The sequence below is a fragment of the Ammospiza nelsoni genome, chromosome 2, assembly GCF_027579445.1.
Source record: "Ammospiza nelsoni isolate bAmmNel1 chromosome 2, bAmmNel1.pri, whole genome shotgun sequence".
Taxonomy (NCBI): domain Eukaryota; kingdom Metazoa; phylum Chordata; class Aves; order Passeriformes; family Passerellidae; genus Ammospiza; species Ammospiza nelsoni.
Window position 1 is genome coordinate 16,492,087 of NC_080634.1, and position 14,157 is coordinate 16,506,243.

At 40.3% G+C, this 14,157-nt stretch overlaps 2 protein-coding genes across 3 annotated transcripts in view; both read right to left on the reverse strand.

Annotated features, from left to right (window-relative positions):
- Positions 1–467: 467 nt before the first annotated feature.
- On the reverse strand, positions 468–9,991 carry LOC132069910 (cell cycle control protein 50C-like). The gene is made up of 7 exons (XM_059466399.1): positions 9,779–9,991; positions 8,884–8,994; positions 7,656–7,757; positions 6,219–6,309; positions 3,672–3,809; positions 2,436–2,645; positions 468–1,675 (listed from the first exon to the last, which is right to left on the reverse strand). The coding sequence occupies exons 1-7, from the start codon at positions 9,989–9,991 to the stop codon at positions 1,485–1,487; spliced, it is 1,056 nt and encodes a 351-aa protein (XP_059322382.1). The 3' UTR covers positions 468–1,484.
- A 689-nt stretch (positions 9,992–10,680) lies between these two features.
- Positions 10,681–14,157, reverse strand: part of CMSS1 (cms1 ribosomal small subunit homolog) — a 223,527-nt gene continuing 220,050 nt past the window's right edge. For both annotated transcript variants that reach the window (XM_059493008.1, XM_059493017.1), the window contains one exon: positions 10,681–11,351. In XM_059493008.1, the coding sequence (XP_059348991.1) occupies positions 11,268–11,351 (84 nt within the window). In that variant the 3' untranslated portion in view covers positions 10,681–11,267. The remainder of the gene's footprint in view (positions 11,352–14,157) is intronic.

The window sequence follows — 14,157 nt, forward strand, 5'->3', positions numbered from 1 at the left end:
GAGGGGTGGGGTTCTTCCACAGCTCCTGACAGATCCAGTGCAAGGAGCAGTTTCTGCAGCTTCAGGGTGGAGGTGACTGTCCCCAAGCAGGAAGAGCAGAGGGGACAGGAACCTTTCCTGCCCAGCACAAAGCACTGGTGGGGCACTGGACTGGGAATAGAGCAGCTCCCCTTCTGCTGCTCATGGCTCAGCTCCAAAGCAGAACTTAAGGAAACTGCACCTCCTGTGCTGCCAATCCCTCTGGCAGGGGCCATCTGTCACAGGTCATCACATGCCCAGCCCCAGACACTCTCAAAAGTAGATGCCTTGACAGTGGCTTGCAGACTCACTGTGCCACATCCCTGCTCTAGTCTGTGGTTTCTTTCTTGTTCTAGTGAGAAGGCTTTTTAGGAGAGAGGCAAGGCACACAAAATACTTATGAAAGTAATTGAAAGTGTTTTATTCCACTTGCACTTCACACCTACCATGGTATGCTTGACCTAAATTCTTCAGTGCTGTTCCTTCATTTTGTGAGACTAGAAATAAGTCCTAAATGTGTAAAATTTTGAACATGAAACATAAAAACTGATGAACCTGTTCATGAACTCCAGTGTTCACTTTAAATGGATGGATTTTCTGGTGTTTTGTTTTTTATTGACAATAAATTTCCATTCTGTGTCATGTAAGAACTCGTGAACTTTCAGATGGGATAGGTAGGAGTGCAATTTTGGCCTAACAGTTAAATTAGGTAGATGGTTCTGCTAAAATATTTTGCATTAAAGGAGCTTTTCATTTAGGAATTCAGTGGAACCATAATTTAAAAAAATGCAAGTAAGTGATTGGATGCCCTCCAGCTCTCAGCTGCTAGAAAAATCAAATAAATTTGGTCTAACCAAACTCTGAACTCCTGATAAATGCCCTGTATTCAACCACAAATCAGGTGTCAAATTGGAGTGAATGCACTGATATAAACTGGTTGTTTTTTCAGCACAGCTGAAAAAGGTATATAAAACCCAAGCCAAGCCATTAAGCACATGTACGTGGCCCACAAGCAGATTTTAGCAATAAGTTCTACCTATTCAAGCTTTCTGTTGGATCAAGACTTCACTTTTTACCCATCCAAAGCTCCATTCCAGTTAAGAGAAATGTTGTCTGAATTATGGGGCTGAATAAGAAATTAATATGGACCCTGACTTCTGGCCAGACATTGGCACCACATAATTTCTTTGCCATTGCAATTCTAATCTGCTGTGCTATCTACTGTTTGAAACCCATCTCACTACAAGTTTCCTAGGAAACAAATTTAGGCTCACATGTACATTAATGAGAATGGCACGTCAGGTAAGTTTGGTTTCAGATGATGGACTAGCCCTGTCCTTCACTTTGCTTACATTCACCAAACCTGACACTGAAAATGGTCCAGAGCTCAGGGGAAAGACTGAAAGGTCTGTGCTGCACCTTCTTTGTTCACTGCACACTTCTGTCTCTCTTCAGAAAGGTGAACCTTATTGCTTCTGAAAGTATGTTTTCTTCTTCCTGAGCTTTAAGTGGATGCCAGTTATGACAAAACCTGCCAGGGTTGCTGCTGTGCCAGAAACCAGGTAGGCAATTCCCAGGAATGGGTTACTTCCACCACTCCACACCACGGTTGAAAGAATCACATGCTTCCTCCCCTTGAATTTGGTAACAGGGAAATCTGAGAGAAGGATGTTAAGATTTCACTAACAAAGTGTACATTAAATGCTCAAAAAGCTTTCCAAGGCATAAAGAGTTTTGAGGTCTGCATTTGCTGCCAAAACTCCTTTAACTCATTGGTGATGTTTCTGCTATTCTGGATCCAAAAACCCAGCTGGTCTTTGGGAGGTGGTAGGCAGCTGGTGGTAAGAAACCCAGTTATTTTAGATATGGTCTTTGTGTGCATGTGGAAATACTTCCTTTTTCAAAACATTGTAAATTTCAGATTCATAATTTATAGGACTGCTACTGCATTAATTTGCTATGAAAGCTCAGTTGAAAATGGGCCTTTTGGGAAGCTTATCATGATACTCCACATAGTCTCTGTGAGGCTAAGTGCTCAGCTCTACCTAATATGATGTAGCCAGAATGTTATATGAGTTTACCTTTCGCCTCTCCCATGGAAGCTTTCAGAATAGAACCATGACAGAACATTTATAACCACATTTCTATCAGTTGAGAAAGAAGAGGAATTTATGGTCATGTTGACACAACTCCTGCTGACAAAAGGAGTGCTTTAGTCAGCAGAGTTCCCACTGTTGGCTGTGAGGGGACAGATCACCAACAAAAGCTCTTGTCAGTCAGGACATGGCCCAATCCCTTGAGGGCTCTCCTGACACAAGAGTGCTCTGCATGGCTTCTTTGCCAGTTGCCCACACAAATCCTATTCACCTCCATGTCACTGTAACTCTCTGGGAGCCCTGGGGAATGTAAAAGGATACTGTAGGAAATCTTGAAAGTGTAATTCCCTGCTGGCAGGCCCTCAGCAAAGCGCCGAACGCGTCTGAGGCGCCGGTAGAGATTCCGGAACGTGGCAAAGGCCGACACTCGCATCCAGATAATGAAGTCATCGTTCACATAACCATTGTTCCTCTCATCTTCCTCATCCAACAGGTATGCTGGCTTCTGCCAGTAAGGAGGTCTGGCTGTGCCTGGTCACAAAGAGCAAAAGCAGGAAAGACACTGTCAGTAAAAAAGGTGGTTGCTGAGATTCTGGGCCTCACACAACCAACACGGAATATGAGCTGTGGAAGAGACATGAGATACTGTCCAAAATTATATATATGCCAGGTAACAGCATCTCCAAACAAGTCCACTCACCTCAAACATGAATTTACAGTTTAACAGTACCCAGGGGCTGCTACACATTAAAACCTTCAATGTTACACACTAGAATCTTCTCCTGCAAAGGAGAAACAAAGTGTCTTGCACAAGTGAAAATGCTGTTTACTCTGGATTCTTTTCTCTTCAGCAAGCAATATGTTCTCTATAATGAGGAGCTTGCCTTCATTTTTACACATTAATATATTCCTGTACAACCAGAAAGGCACCTTTTTGCAGCCTAATGGCACAGCCTAGGACATTTAGAATCTGTCCCATGAAAACAACTTGGATCATTAGTTTTGCATATTGCACCCAGCTCAGTACTGCCCTGATCCACAACAGGCATCTTTTACTTCCAATTTAATAGAGATCAACCATAACAAGGAAACATCCGTAGGAAACAAGTCTGAAAGAACTAGTGACAAAGGCAGCCTCTCATGTCTCACAACTGCCAAGAATCTGCAAAGGCATGAGGGAAAGATGGGACATGCAATTCTCCTTCACAGATGTGTTCAAAGGAAAAATTAAAAAAAAAAAAAAAAGCAACTGCTTCCTTGCTGTCTCTGGACAGATTAAGCATTGCAAGAAACTATAAAGAACAGTGTTGATGTGGGTTAACTTCAGTCTTCCAAAACCATTTTTTCTCAATTTCTGTGGTCACTGATTAAAAAAGTTAAAAGGTGGTATTTTGGCTAAATGTGCCTTCTGCTATCAGTCACCCTCTAAACCCTGCTTCTTCAACTTGCTTTCTTGCTATTCCTCCCAAAGGTGATTTTTCTGAGAATGGGAGACATATGAAGGGGGAGATAAAGAAGCCATTGAAAGATGAGGACCACCGGCAGAACCATTCTTACCTGCAAATGCAGCAGAGAGATTGGATGACTCAGGATTGCGAAATTTCACATTTTTGTCTGTCCACCAACTGTTTCCAGTCTTCAGCAGTGGCACTTGAATCATAGATGAGTTATAATTGTAAAACAGATCAATAGTATCTGCAGGGAATACAAAAAGCAACATCTGTGAGTCAAAGACAGTCATTCTAATTCCCAGCATGACTAAAAAAAAAAATGGCACATTGAAGCATTTTTCAAGTGGATAGAAAATCTGAACATCCCGGGTGTGAATGAAGCACTGCACATTTCACTAGAAGAACTAAGGTACCAGAGTCTTAGAACTACTGAAGTTTTAAAGACTAAACATTTCCTACCAATCTCTCTGTATGTTGTGCGTGCTTCTCATGTCCATCAACTCCTGTGGGACCACCTTCTTTGCAAATCACTTTCTGAGCTCTCTAGCTAGTTACAGAAGTTACTGTTTCTGTTTCCCCTAGAATTTCTTTGACAGTTGTCCCAAAACTTTGCTGCACATGATGTGTTTTCAGGGACTAGGGTAGAGATAAAAGCACAATCAAGGGAATCCAGTCCTTTGGAAATAAAAATTGCTTTAGTTTTATGCCAGTTAGATCTTGCTTACCAACTTGGACACAAATATTTTCTTCAATAAAAAACCATTTAGTTAAAATTGTGCCTAACCATGCCATCCAGTTTCAGTGGGTGAACAGCACTTGTTTTTATCCATTACTATTTTCCTACATAGATTAGTTTAACATGAGGCAAAAATATTATAGGATGCATGAACAGCTCTGTAAACCCCCAGGCGGTCAATGGGATGATGGGCAGGGACAATCAGATGATACAGATGGGGAGGGGTTGCCTTCTAGGAGACATGAAAAGCACAACTCAGCTGCATAAGCATCAATGAAAACATACTTTTTCTTTTGTTTCCTTCTAGAAAACCTATGTTCACACAGCTCCTTAAAACTCTTCTGGGAAATGCTCATTTTGTGGCCCACCACATCCCCAGCTGTTTGTCACCACTTCATTAACGGGAATTGCAATGCTCTGAGCTCTGCCTGCTCAGTTGCTTGTCTTGACTCTCCCTCCCAGGCTCCAGAACAGTGTGGGCTGCACACAGCTGGGCTCTGCTGGCCTGAGTCCAGGTCTGAGTCCAGGTCTGAGCCCAGCCCAGTAAATCCCACTTCCAGCAGCAGGTGGGTAAGCAGGCAGACAAAAATCAAATGGATCTAGAAGTTACTGAATGCAACTGGCGTTCACAAGTCCCCTGGTGTGGGTGGTGCAGCTGCTTGGAAAGAGCTGCTGCCTTCTCAAAACCTGCTGCATGGAACAGGTTAAAAAAAGGGTGAGAGCAAGGAGTGGTAGAAACTGGAAGACAAAAACAATGGGGTAGTGGAGAAAAGCCTGTAGTTTTTTTGTTGCTTTTCCTTCCAAAGATACATTCTGAATCTCCCAAGTGTATTCAGAAACAGATTATGCCCACTAGATTACTACAATGATCAAATCCATGATCAAATTAACACTATGTATGCTTCCAGCATTCTAGAACAAAAATGAAACTGAGTAGATCCAAAGATCCAAAGTAAAGTGGAGAATGTGGAGAGTCCCTCCTTCTAAGCCCATGATGGTGGGAAGGCAAAATCTGGGCTCTCCCATCACGGTACAAGAATGTGCTTTTTAGCACATTATATGGAGAAAAGACTCTTTTCCCCACATGAAAGCATGGGGAGATCAAAGTGTTCAAATTGTAGATATCAAGCAAATGCCTCCACGCTAAAGTAAGCAGAGGTTAAAGTAGCTGTGATCCTATGAGAAGTTTGAACAGAGAAGGAGACAAGAGTGATGAAGATCCTGTGCTGCCAGGAAGAAGATGATTTCAAATACAAATAATGAGACAATTTGCCTTTAAATAGCTCATCTTTAAAACAGTACCCCATAAGTTGACATGGCCCATAAACACAGCTGTGGGAAAAGCTTGTGGAGAATGGGAGGGATCTCATAATTGCAGATTTCCCCGGGCAGCTGCTATTCGTAGAAATTGAGAGCCAGGAGAGAACTGTCTTCTTGTAGAGAAGTCTCCATAACATTAACAACAGACTTCTCTCCCTAAGTGAATGAAGAAAGACTATTCTAGCCAAGAAATCTCAAATCTCAAATCAAACCAAAACCACAACACCCTCCTTCTAAGAATGTGATTGTGGGAAGGCAGAATCTGGGCTCTCCCATCACTGTACAGGAATGTGCTTTTAACAAGGAAGTACATGAAATATGTTGTATCCTGGTTTCAAGAGGGCCTAAATTCCCACTCCTGCTCTACAGTTATATGGAAGAGGGGCCTTAGAAAATGAGAAATCTTCTTCAGTTTCCAAACAAGGGCCAAGTTACTAAACAGTAGGAAGCAGAGCCTCACGTTCATCAGAGCAGAACCACCAAACAAAGCCTTTTATGGGAGAAAGTGAGGCCTTGCAGTAGCAGGTCTGCCCTGGCCTGGGGAAGGGAATAGTCTCCAGAGGGAGTCAGGAAGGGGCAGAGGAAGGTCCCACGTACCATTGAACATGCTGTTGGCAATGGCCCCGCACGGCGCCATCGGGGTCCCGTTCCTGTAGGTGCTGAAGGGCGCGCAGTAGCTCCTCTGGATCTGCATGCAAGCCCACACAACAATGAGGCACAGACCTGGGGTTTGCTTTTAATTGGTGTCCTCCCATGCCTTCTTCTGAAAAGCCACTGAACAATTAAGTCTCCAGTACCTTTTGGTCACATTAGAGAGACATCAAATGAATGGGGCTGTAGTTCAGGAACACCTTTCATATCTAGGCACAGAAACTTAAGGTCTTCACCAAATTCTGCTGCCGACTTGTAAGCTCCAGACTACAAAAAACAGGTTTGGGGATCTGCTATTGTAAAATTGCTACAACTGAAAATGTTCCAGTGAAGCCTTGGTTTACCTTATTTTACCTTCTTTTTAATTCTGATCTGGGCTCAGTTAGTGCTGGAGAACAGCAGATGTAGTTGGCCAAATTACTGCAGGTCAACAAGGCCAAATCTTGATGTATGAAGATACAGAATGAAAATCAGAAGTCCTCAGCCTTACCACATCTTTCCTACCCCATTTTATTAGAAGCTATAAATCTTCAGGTTTGAACATAGAAACATTTCCAAGTAACTCCAATGAGCTATGTATCTGATTGGCACAAAAGCCAAAAGCAGCTGCATCTTTATGCAAACAAACAAGCTTACAGGACACCTGGAGAGTTTTAAGAAGCATTTTATAGAAATGAGAAACATGTCTTGAGAGTTGTAAGAAGTATTTTATAAAAAAAGATTACCATGGCACTACCACCACATATACTGAAAGGACATGTGGACTATGTGTATATTAAGAAATGCTACTTTTAAGCCAAGAAAATATGTTTTAGATTTGTAAGTAAAAGCCTGAATGCCATGATTGCATTCTCCAGTTTCCTTATGCAGGTCTGCTGCAGGTGATGCTGTCTACTCCCTCTTCAGACTTCTGAATTGCATACTTAGAATGCGACATGATCACTTCTTTCAGAACTAACCTTTTCCTGCTCCTTTTCCGCTTCCAAAGCCAGATGGAAAAACTAAAGACTTAGAATAACTTAATTCCCTAGCACAGCTTAAAACACTTCTGGCTAAGAAGACTGACAACACAAGAAGGAAAAGTTTTCTGCATATTTATTTGAAAAAGACAATGTATTTTTAATCACCACTACAAGGTGCAGGTTTGAGAACTGCAAGACAGGACTGACATCTTTTATTTACCCCCCACCCCCTTCAACCTTCCTCTCTTATTAACTTATTAGGCATAAAGGCCCCAAAAAGCATAAAAGCCATGACAAAAGACTGAAAATCTGTACTTTATTACTCCCTAGAGCCACTTAAACACACTTATGGTTCTCCATATGGTCAAAGGCACACCTGCTGCAAGTGCGGTTGATCTCACAACAGAAAAAGAAAACTCACATTTACATTTCGGCCCAACAGCTGCGCGTCACTTCTTGATTTCACATATCGACGGTGGTTCTGATAGAAGTTTTGCAGACCATAGTACATAAAAACATCACCCTAGAATCCAAGGATAAATCTCTTCAATAAGGAGAGTTCATGAAGGCAATGAGAAATCTTATTAGTTGCTAAAAAAGAGGGGAGGAGAGTACTCATATTAAAATGTCTGTAACTACACCCTAAGCAATACAGCAGTCAGGGGCTAGAATCTAATCTTTACCCTAACTGTAAGTTTTTATGTTTTGGTACAAAATTGAACATAATTTAAATCACCAAACAAAACCTGATAATTATTTTACTCAAGATGGCATGGCTGGCCATGAACTTGCAATGACTATGAATCATATTGCAGAGACAGACATTCATTTTCCATTAAAGAAGGTGCACAAAAACCTTCACATTAAAAGAAGAATGGTGGACAGGCAAATCATCCATGAAAGGTAATTATGCAACTACAAAAAACCCATTACTCAGTTAAATTAACTTCTCATCTCAAACATCACTGTAATCTGAAGAATTACAAAGTATTTTAACAGCCTTCTCAATACTGAAGAATCCTAAAGTGACTTTAAATTACACTGTCATTTTAAGGGATCATTTATTCAGTGCTAAGTATAAAATCTCTTTGGCAGAACGTGAAGAATTTTAACAGTCTCAATAACATGATCTGGTAGTTTAAGGAAGGAAATTAGGGATATTTTTTCCAAAAGAAACTTCAGAATCACATTGCTAGAACTTGAATTATTTCAAGGACCTTGGGGATTAGCAGCACAACTCTTGTAAAAATGACTACAGGGGTCTACTTATGTAAAGTGGTCAGAGCTTCAGATTTCCTTCTCACTTGAAAGTTTAGCAGGGCAGCAACAACCAATCTCAGGCCCAGGGCAAGGCTTTGCCTCTGATTCAGAGAGAGACAGACAGAGGTCACCTCCACAATCAAACACCATTTCCTCCACCCCCTTCTTCTCCTTGGGCATCTCCCAACCAAGGGGCCTGGTCTTGATTACAAATACCAAAATGAACAACACAGGCAAAAGTGTAAAATTTTGAGCATTACATCTTCTGAAAAAGTACAAAGCAAATTTAGTCAGGAGCTCTAGAGAACAGAATTACTGTCTTTTATCATTTAGGGATATAAGTAACAGGTGGTACACAGCAACCTGAGCTGGTTTTTGCACCCACTTACCAATATATCTTCCTTTAGCGTGAAATTAATAGAACAGTGGCATTCCTTATTCCAGTTAGAGGAGTTTTCACGGAGCTCTGTGCAATCTGAGCATTTATCTGAATAATCTATCTGTCAGAGAAGTGAACAAGCAAAGATATTGTCACAAAGAACATGCTCATAGGGAAAGGTTAGTAGTTTAGGTTCAAGGCTTCTCAGAGCTGTTCTCTTCTAAGTGACCCTGGACAGCCAAAAACATTGTTGAAAATGAAGAGGCAGAGTGAGGACTTGGCCTCAATGAACAACCACAAAATGTATCCCTATTTTAAAGCTGGTTTAAAGCCTTTTGGTTTGCAGAACTTTCACGTCTGCTCCTCGGCAAAGGAGTGCTGAGTGAAGAACACTCCTGCACCTTGGGCTGGCTGACCAAGCAATGCTTGACAAACCCCCACATGCATCATGGCCCATCCCACTGAACAGCCTGGGTGTAGTGCTCAGTGCTGGCTCCAAACAGGAGTTTATTCACAACACCACAGGTCTGAATAATCTTTTCTGCAGGAGGGATTTAAACATTAGGGCTCCCTGTATTTCAAGATTTTGCCCAGCAAACATGTATGTTCTCATAATATCAAACACTGTCTGAGGGATTTGCTTATTTCCCTTCAAAACCCCAGAAGATAATGACAAGATTTTGGCAGTAATTATCACCCACATTTCAGATATTACCACCCAGTGCTCAGATTTTATTGATGCCTCTGAAGATTTGTACAGGAATACCAGCTGCTGGACACATGTCCAAGGCATAAAGCCATTGCTATCATCTTTATTCAAAAACAAAAACTCAAAGCCTTTTCTCTCCAAACCTGGCCTGGTTTCTACTTTAGAGAATATCAAAGAACAGCACTCCCAAACCAACCTGTACTTCTTTGACGCTGTTTGCAGACAGGACAAGGCAGACTCCCACAGTGAGGCAGAATGCCCCTGTCAGAAAGAAGCTGGAGAGCACAGATCCAATGGTGAGCTGGGGCTTCCAAGCTGGCAGCCTCTGCTGTTTGAATGCACTGTTATCTGGACACCTGGAAGGTTGGGCTTCTCCTTCTCTGGGAACAACACTTGTCTTGTTTTTCATTTTCTTCTTGGTGAGAGAAAGGAGTAATATCCTTGTGCTGGAGAGTGTTTCAGCTGAGATACTGTCTTTATTGTTGGGAGACTGTATTTGTTGCTCAAACTTGCATTGTGGTGAGGAATTACTTATTAACTAGATCTCTCTTTTCCTTGTTTCCTGTACTTGTGCCTGGATCCCCATGATCAGCTTGTACCAATCAAGTGATTGTGTACTTTGATCAGGGTGTCCAGTTCATTCCTCCTGGAAAAGCTTAGATATATTTTTTCTGCTCCACAGCTCATTAGGATTTGTTATGACTTATTCCTTTGCAGGGATACTGGCAGCTATACTGGGATTTCTGTGTAATTTCAGATGCATTATTTCTTATCGCTTCACTTCCATAGCTGCCCAGCTAACAGGCAGGGCATACAAGGATTTCACTAGGGAAGGACTGAGACAGCACTGGACAGAGAACATGGCTTTGGAAGACCAAACCAATTTTTTTAACCTATTACATTCATTGCTATTGACTGAGATGCAATTAAAGGTTGTAAAAAGGTTGTGTGTTCTTTATCATAGAAGGAAAACTAATTTTTAAAATATCCAATTTGGATCAATGGCTTTTCAAGATACTGATGATTTCTTCATCTCTATTCATCTCATTCTCTGAAAAAGAATCCATCCATTCCCTACTATCTGCAATAACAAAAGAATCACCCAGAGATACCTCCTTTTAATTTAAATGGACAAACATAAGAATACTTTTTGCACACTTCAACAGTTTAACCAAAATAAAATCTCAGTATAATGCACAGATAATTTATCATGTAAGAGCAAAAAGCAGCATTTGGTTAGCTCCAGAACAGATAGGTGAAAAATACCTTTTCAACATGTTACTGAAATTCATACAACTTTTTCAAAGACCCCCCAAGAGCAAGTAGATTACCACTCTCATGAGAGAAATACACGTCTCATTTGGGACAGCACAGGGAGGGAACAGAAAACTGAGCTGTGCAAAAACTTTCACACCCATATTTGCTCATCTTCAAAGTCTTACTTGTGACATGTAGTAGTAAATCTAGCAGGTGAAAGCAGTGTAACTCTGGTTTCAGTATGACATTGCTCCTGCAAGAAAAATAATACTAGAACTACAAACAAAACATCTAGGTTTTTATTAAAAGAAAACTCAGAAAAAGTTGCAATGTGCCTTCTGTATTGAGACCTCTGAAAAGTCAAAATTCAGTTGTAGCCAGGATAATAGTAAAATGCAGCTGTAAATTACTTCCTTGATTGTAAACTATTAAAAGAGTCCCAGCTTCACAGATCCATCTCTGCACAGCTTTATAATACTCTTCTCCAGTAGGTCAATTGTTTCTTTCTTTATCTGAAGAAAAGAAAATCCAAGAAAGCATAAGAAGTTACTGATAATGATACTATTATTTATTTACTCAGGCACCTTACCATAGAAATTAAAGAAGAGATTCCTATACAAGGTCCTCTAGAACACTGCCAGTTTTTAAAAGACCCATCATTTGCCCTGCAGCCCTGAAGTCCCCTTTCACATGGCTACAGAAAGTTTGTCATTGGCAGAGTTGATAAAGCATACCACAGCAAAAGGCCCATCCTGGGCTGCACAATCCCCACAGAACTTTCCAGAGCAACAATTGGCATAAAGCAGATGAAGGGCAGTGCAAGAGGCACAGCCCTGTCTGTCTGAGACACCTGAATGAAAGTGAGCATGAAGGTCAGGTCTGCTGTGCTGCAGTACAAAGTACTTTGGTTTATGACACTGATATGGCCGTGGCTTATGGTTTATCTAAAGATAAAACAAATGTATTACAGAGTAAATATTGACTTCATACTTCAGAAGGAACACAGGATTCTTTATCAACATACTTAGTCCAGAGTTTCCTTATAGCTCCCTCTTACCACCTACAAATCCCTTGTTTGCAGGTTTTCTCTCAGGATTATATTCTTTCATGCCTTCACTTTGCAGAGGAATAAATGATGTAAGAAAGCCCAGCCAGCCTCAATTTCAGACTGGATGTGCTACATGAAGGTGAACACAGTTGTCTTTCTATCACAAGTCATTTTCTCACAAACCTTTCATTTTCATGACGTATGCAACTTAAACTTAACATATTTTCAAATTTACTGAAGGCTTGGTGTGTGTCTTGTTTGCAAAAAATACAGTATTGGGTTTTGTTCAAAGGAAGCTTGTCCTTTGGTCAGATCAAATAGTATACAATCCATTTTTATTTACACCTTTATGCTTTATGTCAATTCCAGTGTGCCAAGACAAAGTCTGATAAACTCATTCACTTCTCCTGTGGTTTCTTTGGGAGCTTTCATCTCCTCCTCTCTCCATTGTTTGGGATGAATGAAGTGGGACACACAGGAACAGAGAATGAAAAATTCCAGCAGCATTAACTAATGAGATGCTGAGGGAGCTGACAGCAGTGGATCAGGGCACCATCCCTTGTGTGGATATGATGGCATATAGAACTGCCACGTGGGATGATCTATGTGCTTTTAAATTCATATATTTATTAAAATATAAATACAATATTATAACAATTATATTATAATGTTATATATTATAATATTCTAATATATTAGAATATAAATAGAATTCTGTGTACATAATTCTCCACTGAACATCATGTGACTACCAAAACAGCAAGTACAATGGGCATGAGCTTCCAGTTGTTCTTGCTTTCTGGTTTAAAAACAATAAAATTCAGCAAAATTCTTAAGAATGCAAAGAAATTATTGATAATTGACATTTGCACTGAAAATAGGCCAGTATGCTGAGTTTCTAACTTTAAGTGTACAATTTTGCCTCCATAACTAACACAGGTAAAATAAATTAGTACATCAAACAGCCTACTCTAAAAATTGCCTTTGCTACTGTATTTCCTCTCTTTGAGACAACTTATGAGTATTCATAGCATGTATTTGACATTTTTCTATAAAATGAGAAAGGCTGACTAGGACTGTATTCCATATTTGAAGCCCACAAGTTGCTAGAACATCTCATTGGTTTATATGTGATGTTAAGATATCACCAAAACATTATTTGGGTGTCTTTCGCTTTTGACATTCCTTATACACAACTTTAAGGAATCTGCCTGATGTCTGCAGTGGGATAAGTACCTGCTAAATACTCCACTTATAAAGCCCAAGATGTAAAAACCTTCCTTTATGATGGGTTCCATGAGCCAAGAGCAGTTTGAAGACTTTTCTGTTATGTATTCACTATTCTGTAATCACACACAAATATCTATTGCTTATCCTAACACAATATATGATGGTCCAGTGTTCTTAATTACCCAGGTTTAACTTTAACTAAGCTTTAAATTTTTATGCTAAGACAGCCTTAGGATTTTGCCTTCATGAAACAGACTTGGAGTCACAACTTTAGGCCTATATTTCTAGACAGACACACAGAACTACTGTGATGCTGCCTACAGTGAGCTGAAAGATATACTTGAGGTTTGCAATAGCCAAAATGAAATAGTGGCAACATCATTTCATTTTTTGGAGGTGGATCACCTATGATCCACTTTATTGATGTTGACTTCAGCTAACTTAAAAAATCCATCCCACTGCCATCAACACCTTTTGTACTGCCTGTGATTTTGTGTTGTACTGTCTGTGATTTCATGTTTTCTGTTCTTTAAAAAACTTACAGGTAAGTGCAAGCCCCATACAAAAAAAGCCTTATGTATTATACAAAAAAGCCTTATGTATTAGCCACAAGAGGGAGCCTCCTTGCCGCCAAAAAGGCAAAGGCAGGGGATTTTTTGCTACTTAATTTCTTCAATGTATTTTTTTAGTTTTGTTTTGTGTATGTGGGGCTGTAAAATGCAGCACATTCAAATACTTAGGACAAGTACATAAATGGATTAATGATTGATAATTTGTTTCACTTGTGAAACAGCTTAATGTTTATATGCAAAAGAATATGCAATCTTTTTTAATGTTTATATGCAATCTTTTCCCTGGAGATTCCTTCCATGTATGGGCCTGCTCTAAACGGACAAAACCTCAAGACACTGTGCAGGAAATTGGGAGCTTTCTAACAAGCATTAATGGAGGAAACTGCCTCTTCATCTGGCTAGAAATAGGTGATGCCCCACCACAGACTGTAAACACAGCTTGTTACAGCAAGAAATATAAAAGCTGGA

What these genes read in the sequence shown, in the direction of transcription:
- LOC132069910 (XM_059466399.1), bottom strand. Translation starts at nt 9,991, where the DNA reads ATGAAAAACAAGACAAGTGTTGTTCCCAGAGAAGGAGAAGCCCAACCT. An exon ending in ACAGCGTCAAAGAAGTACAG is followed by an intron (nt 8,995 to 9,778) that starts GTTGGTTTGGGA and finishes CTTCTCTGACAG; the next exon opens with ATAGATTATTCAGATAAATG. An exon ending in TCTCTCTGCTGCATTTGCAG is followed by an intron (nt 2,646 to 3,671) that starts GTAAGAATGGTT and finishes CTTTGTGACCAG; the next exon opens with GCACAGCCAGACCTCCTTAC.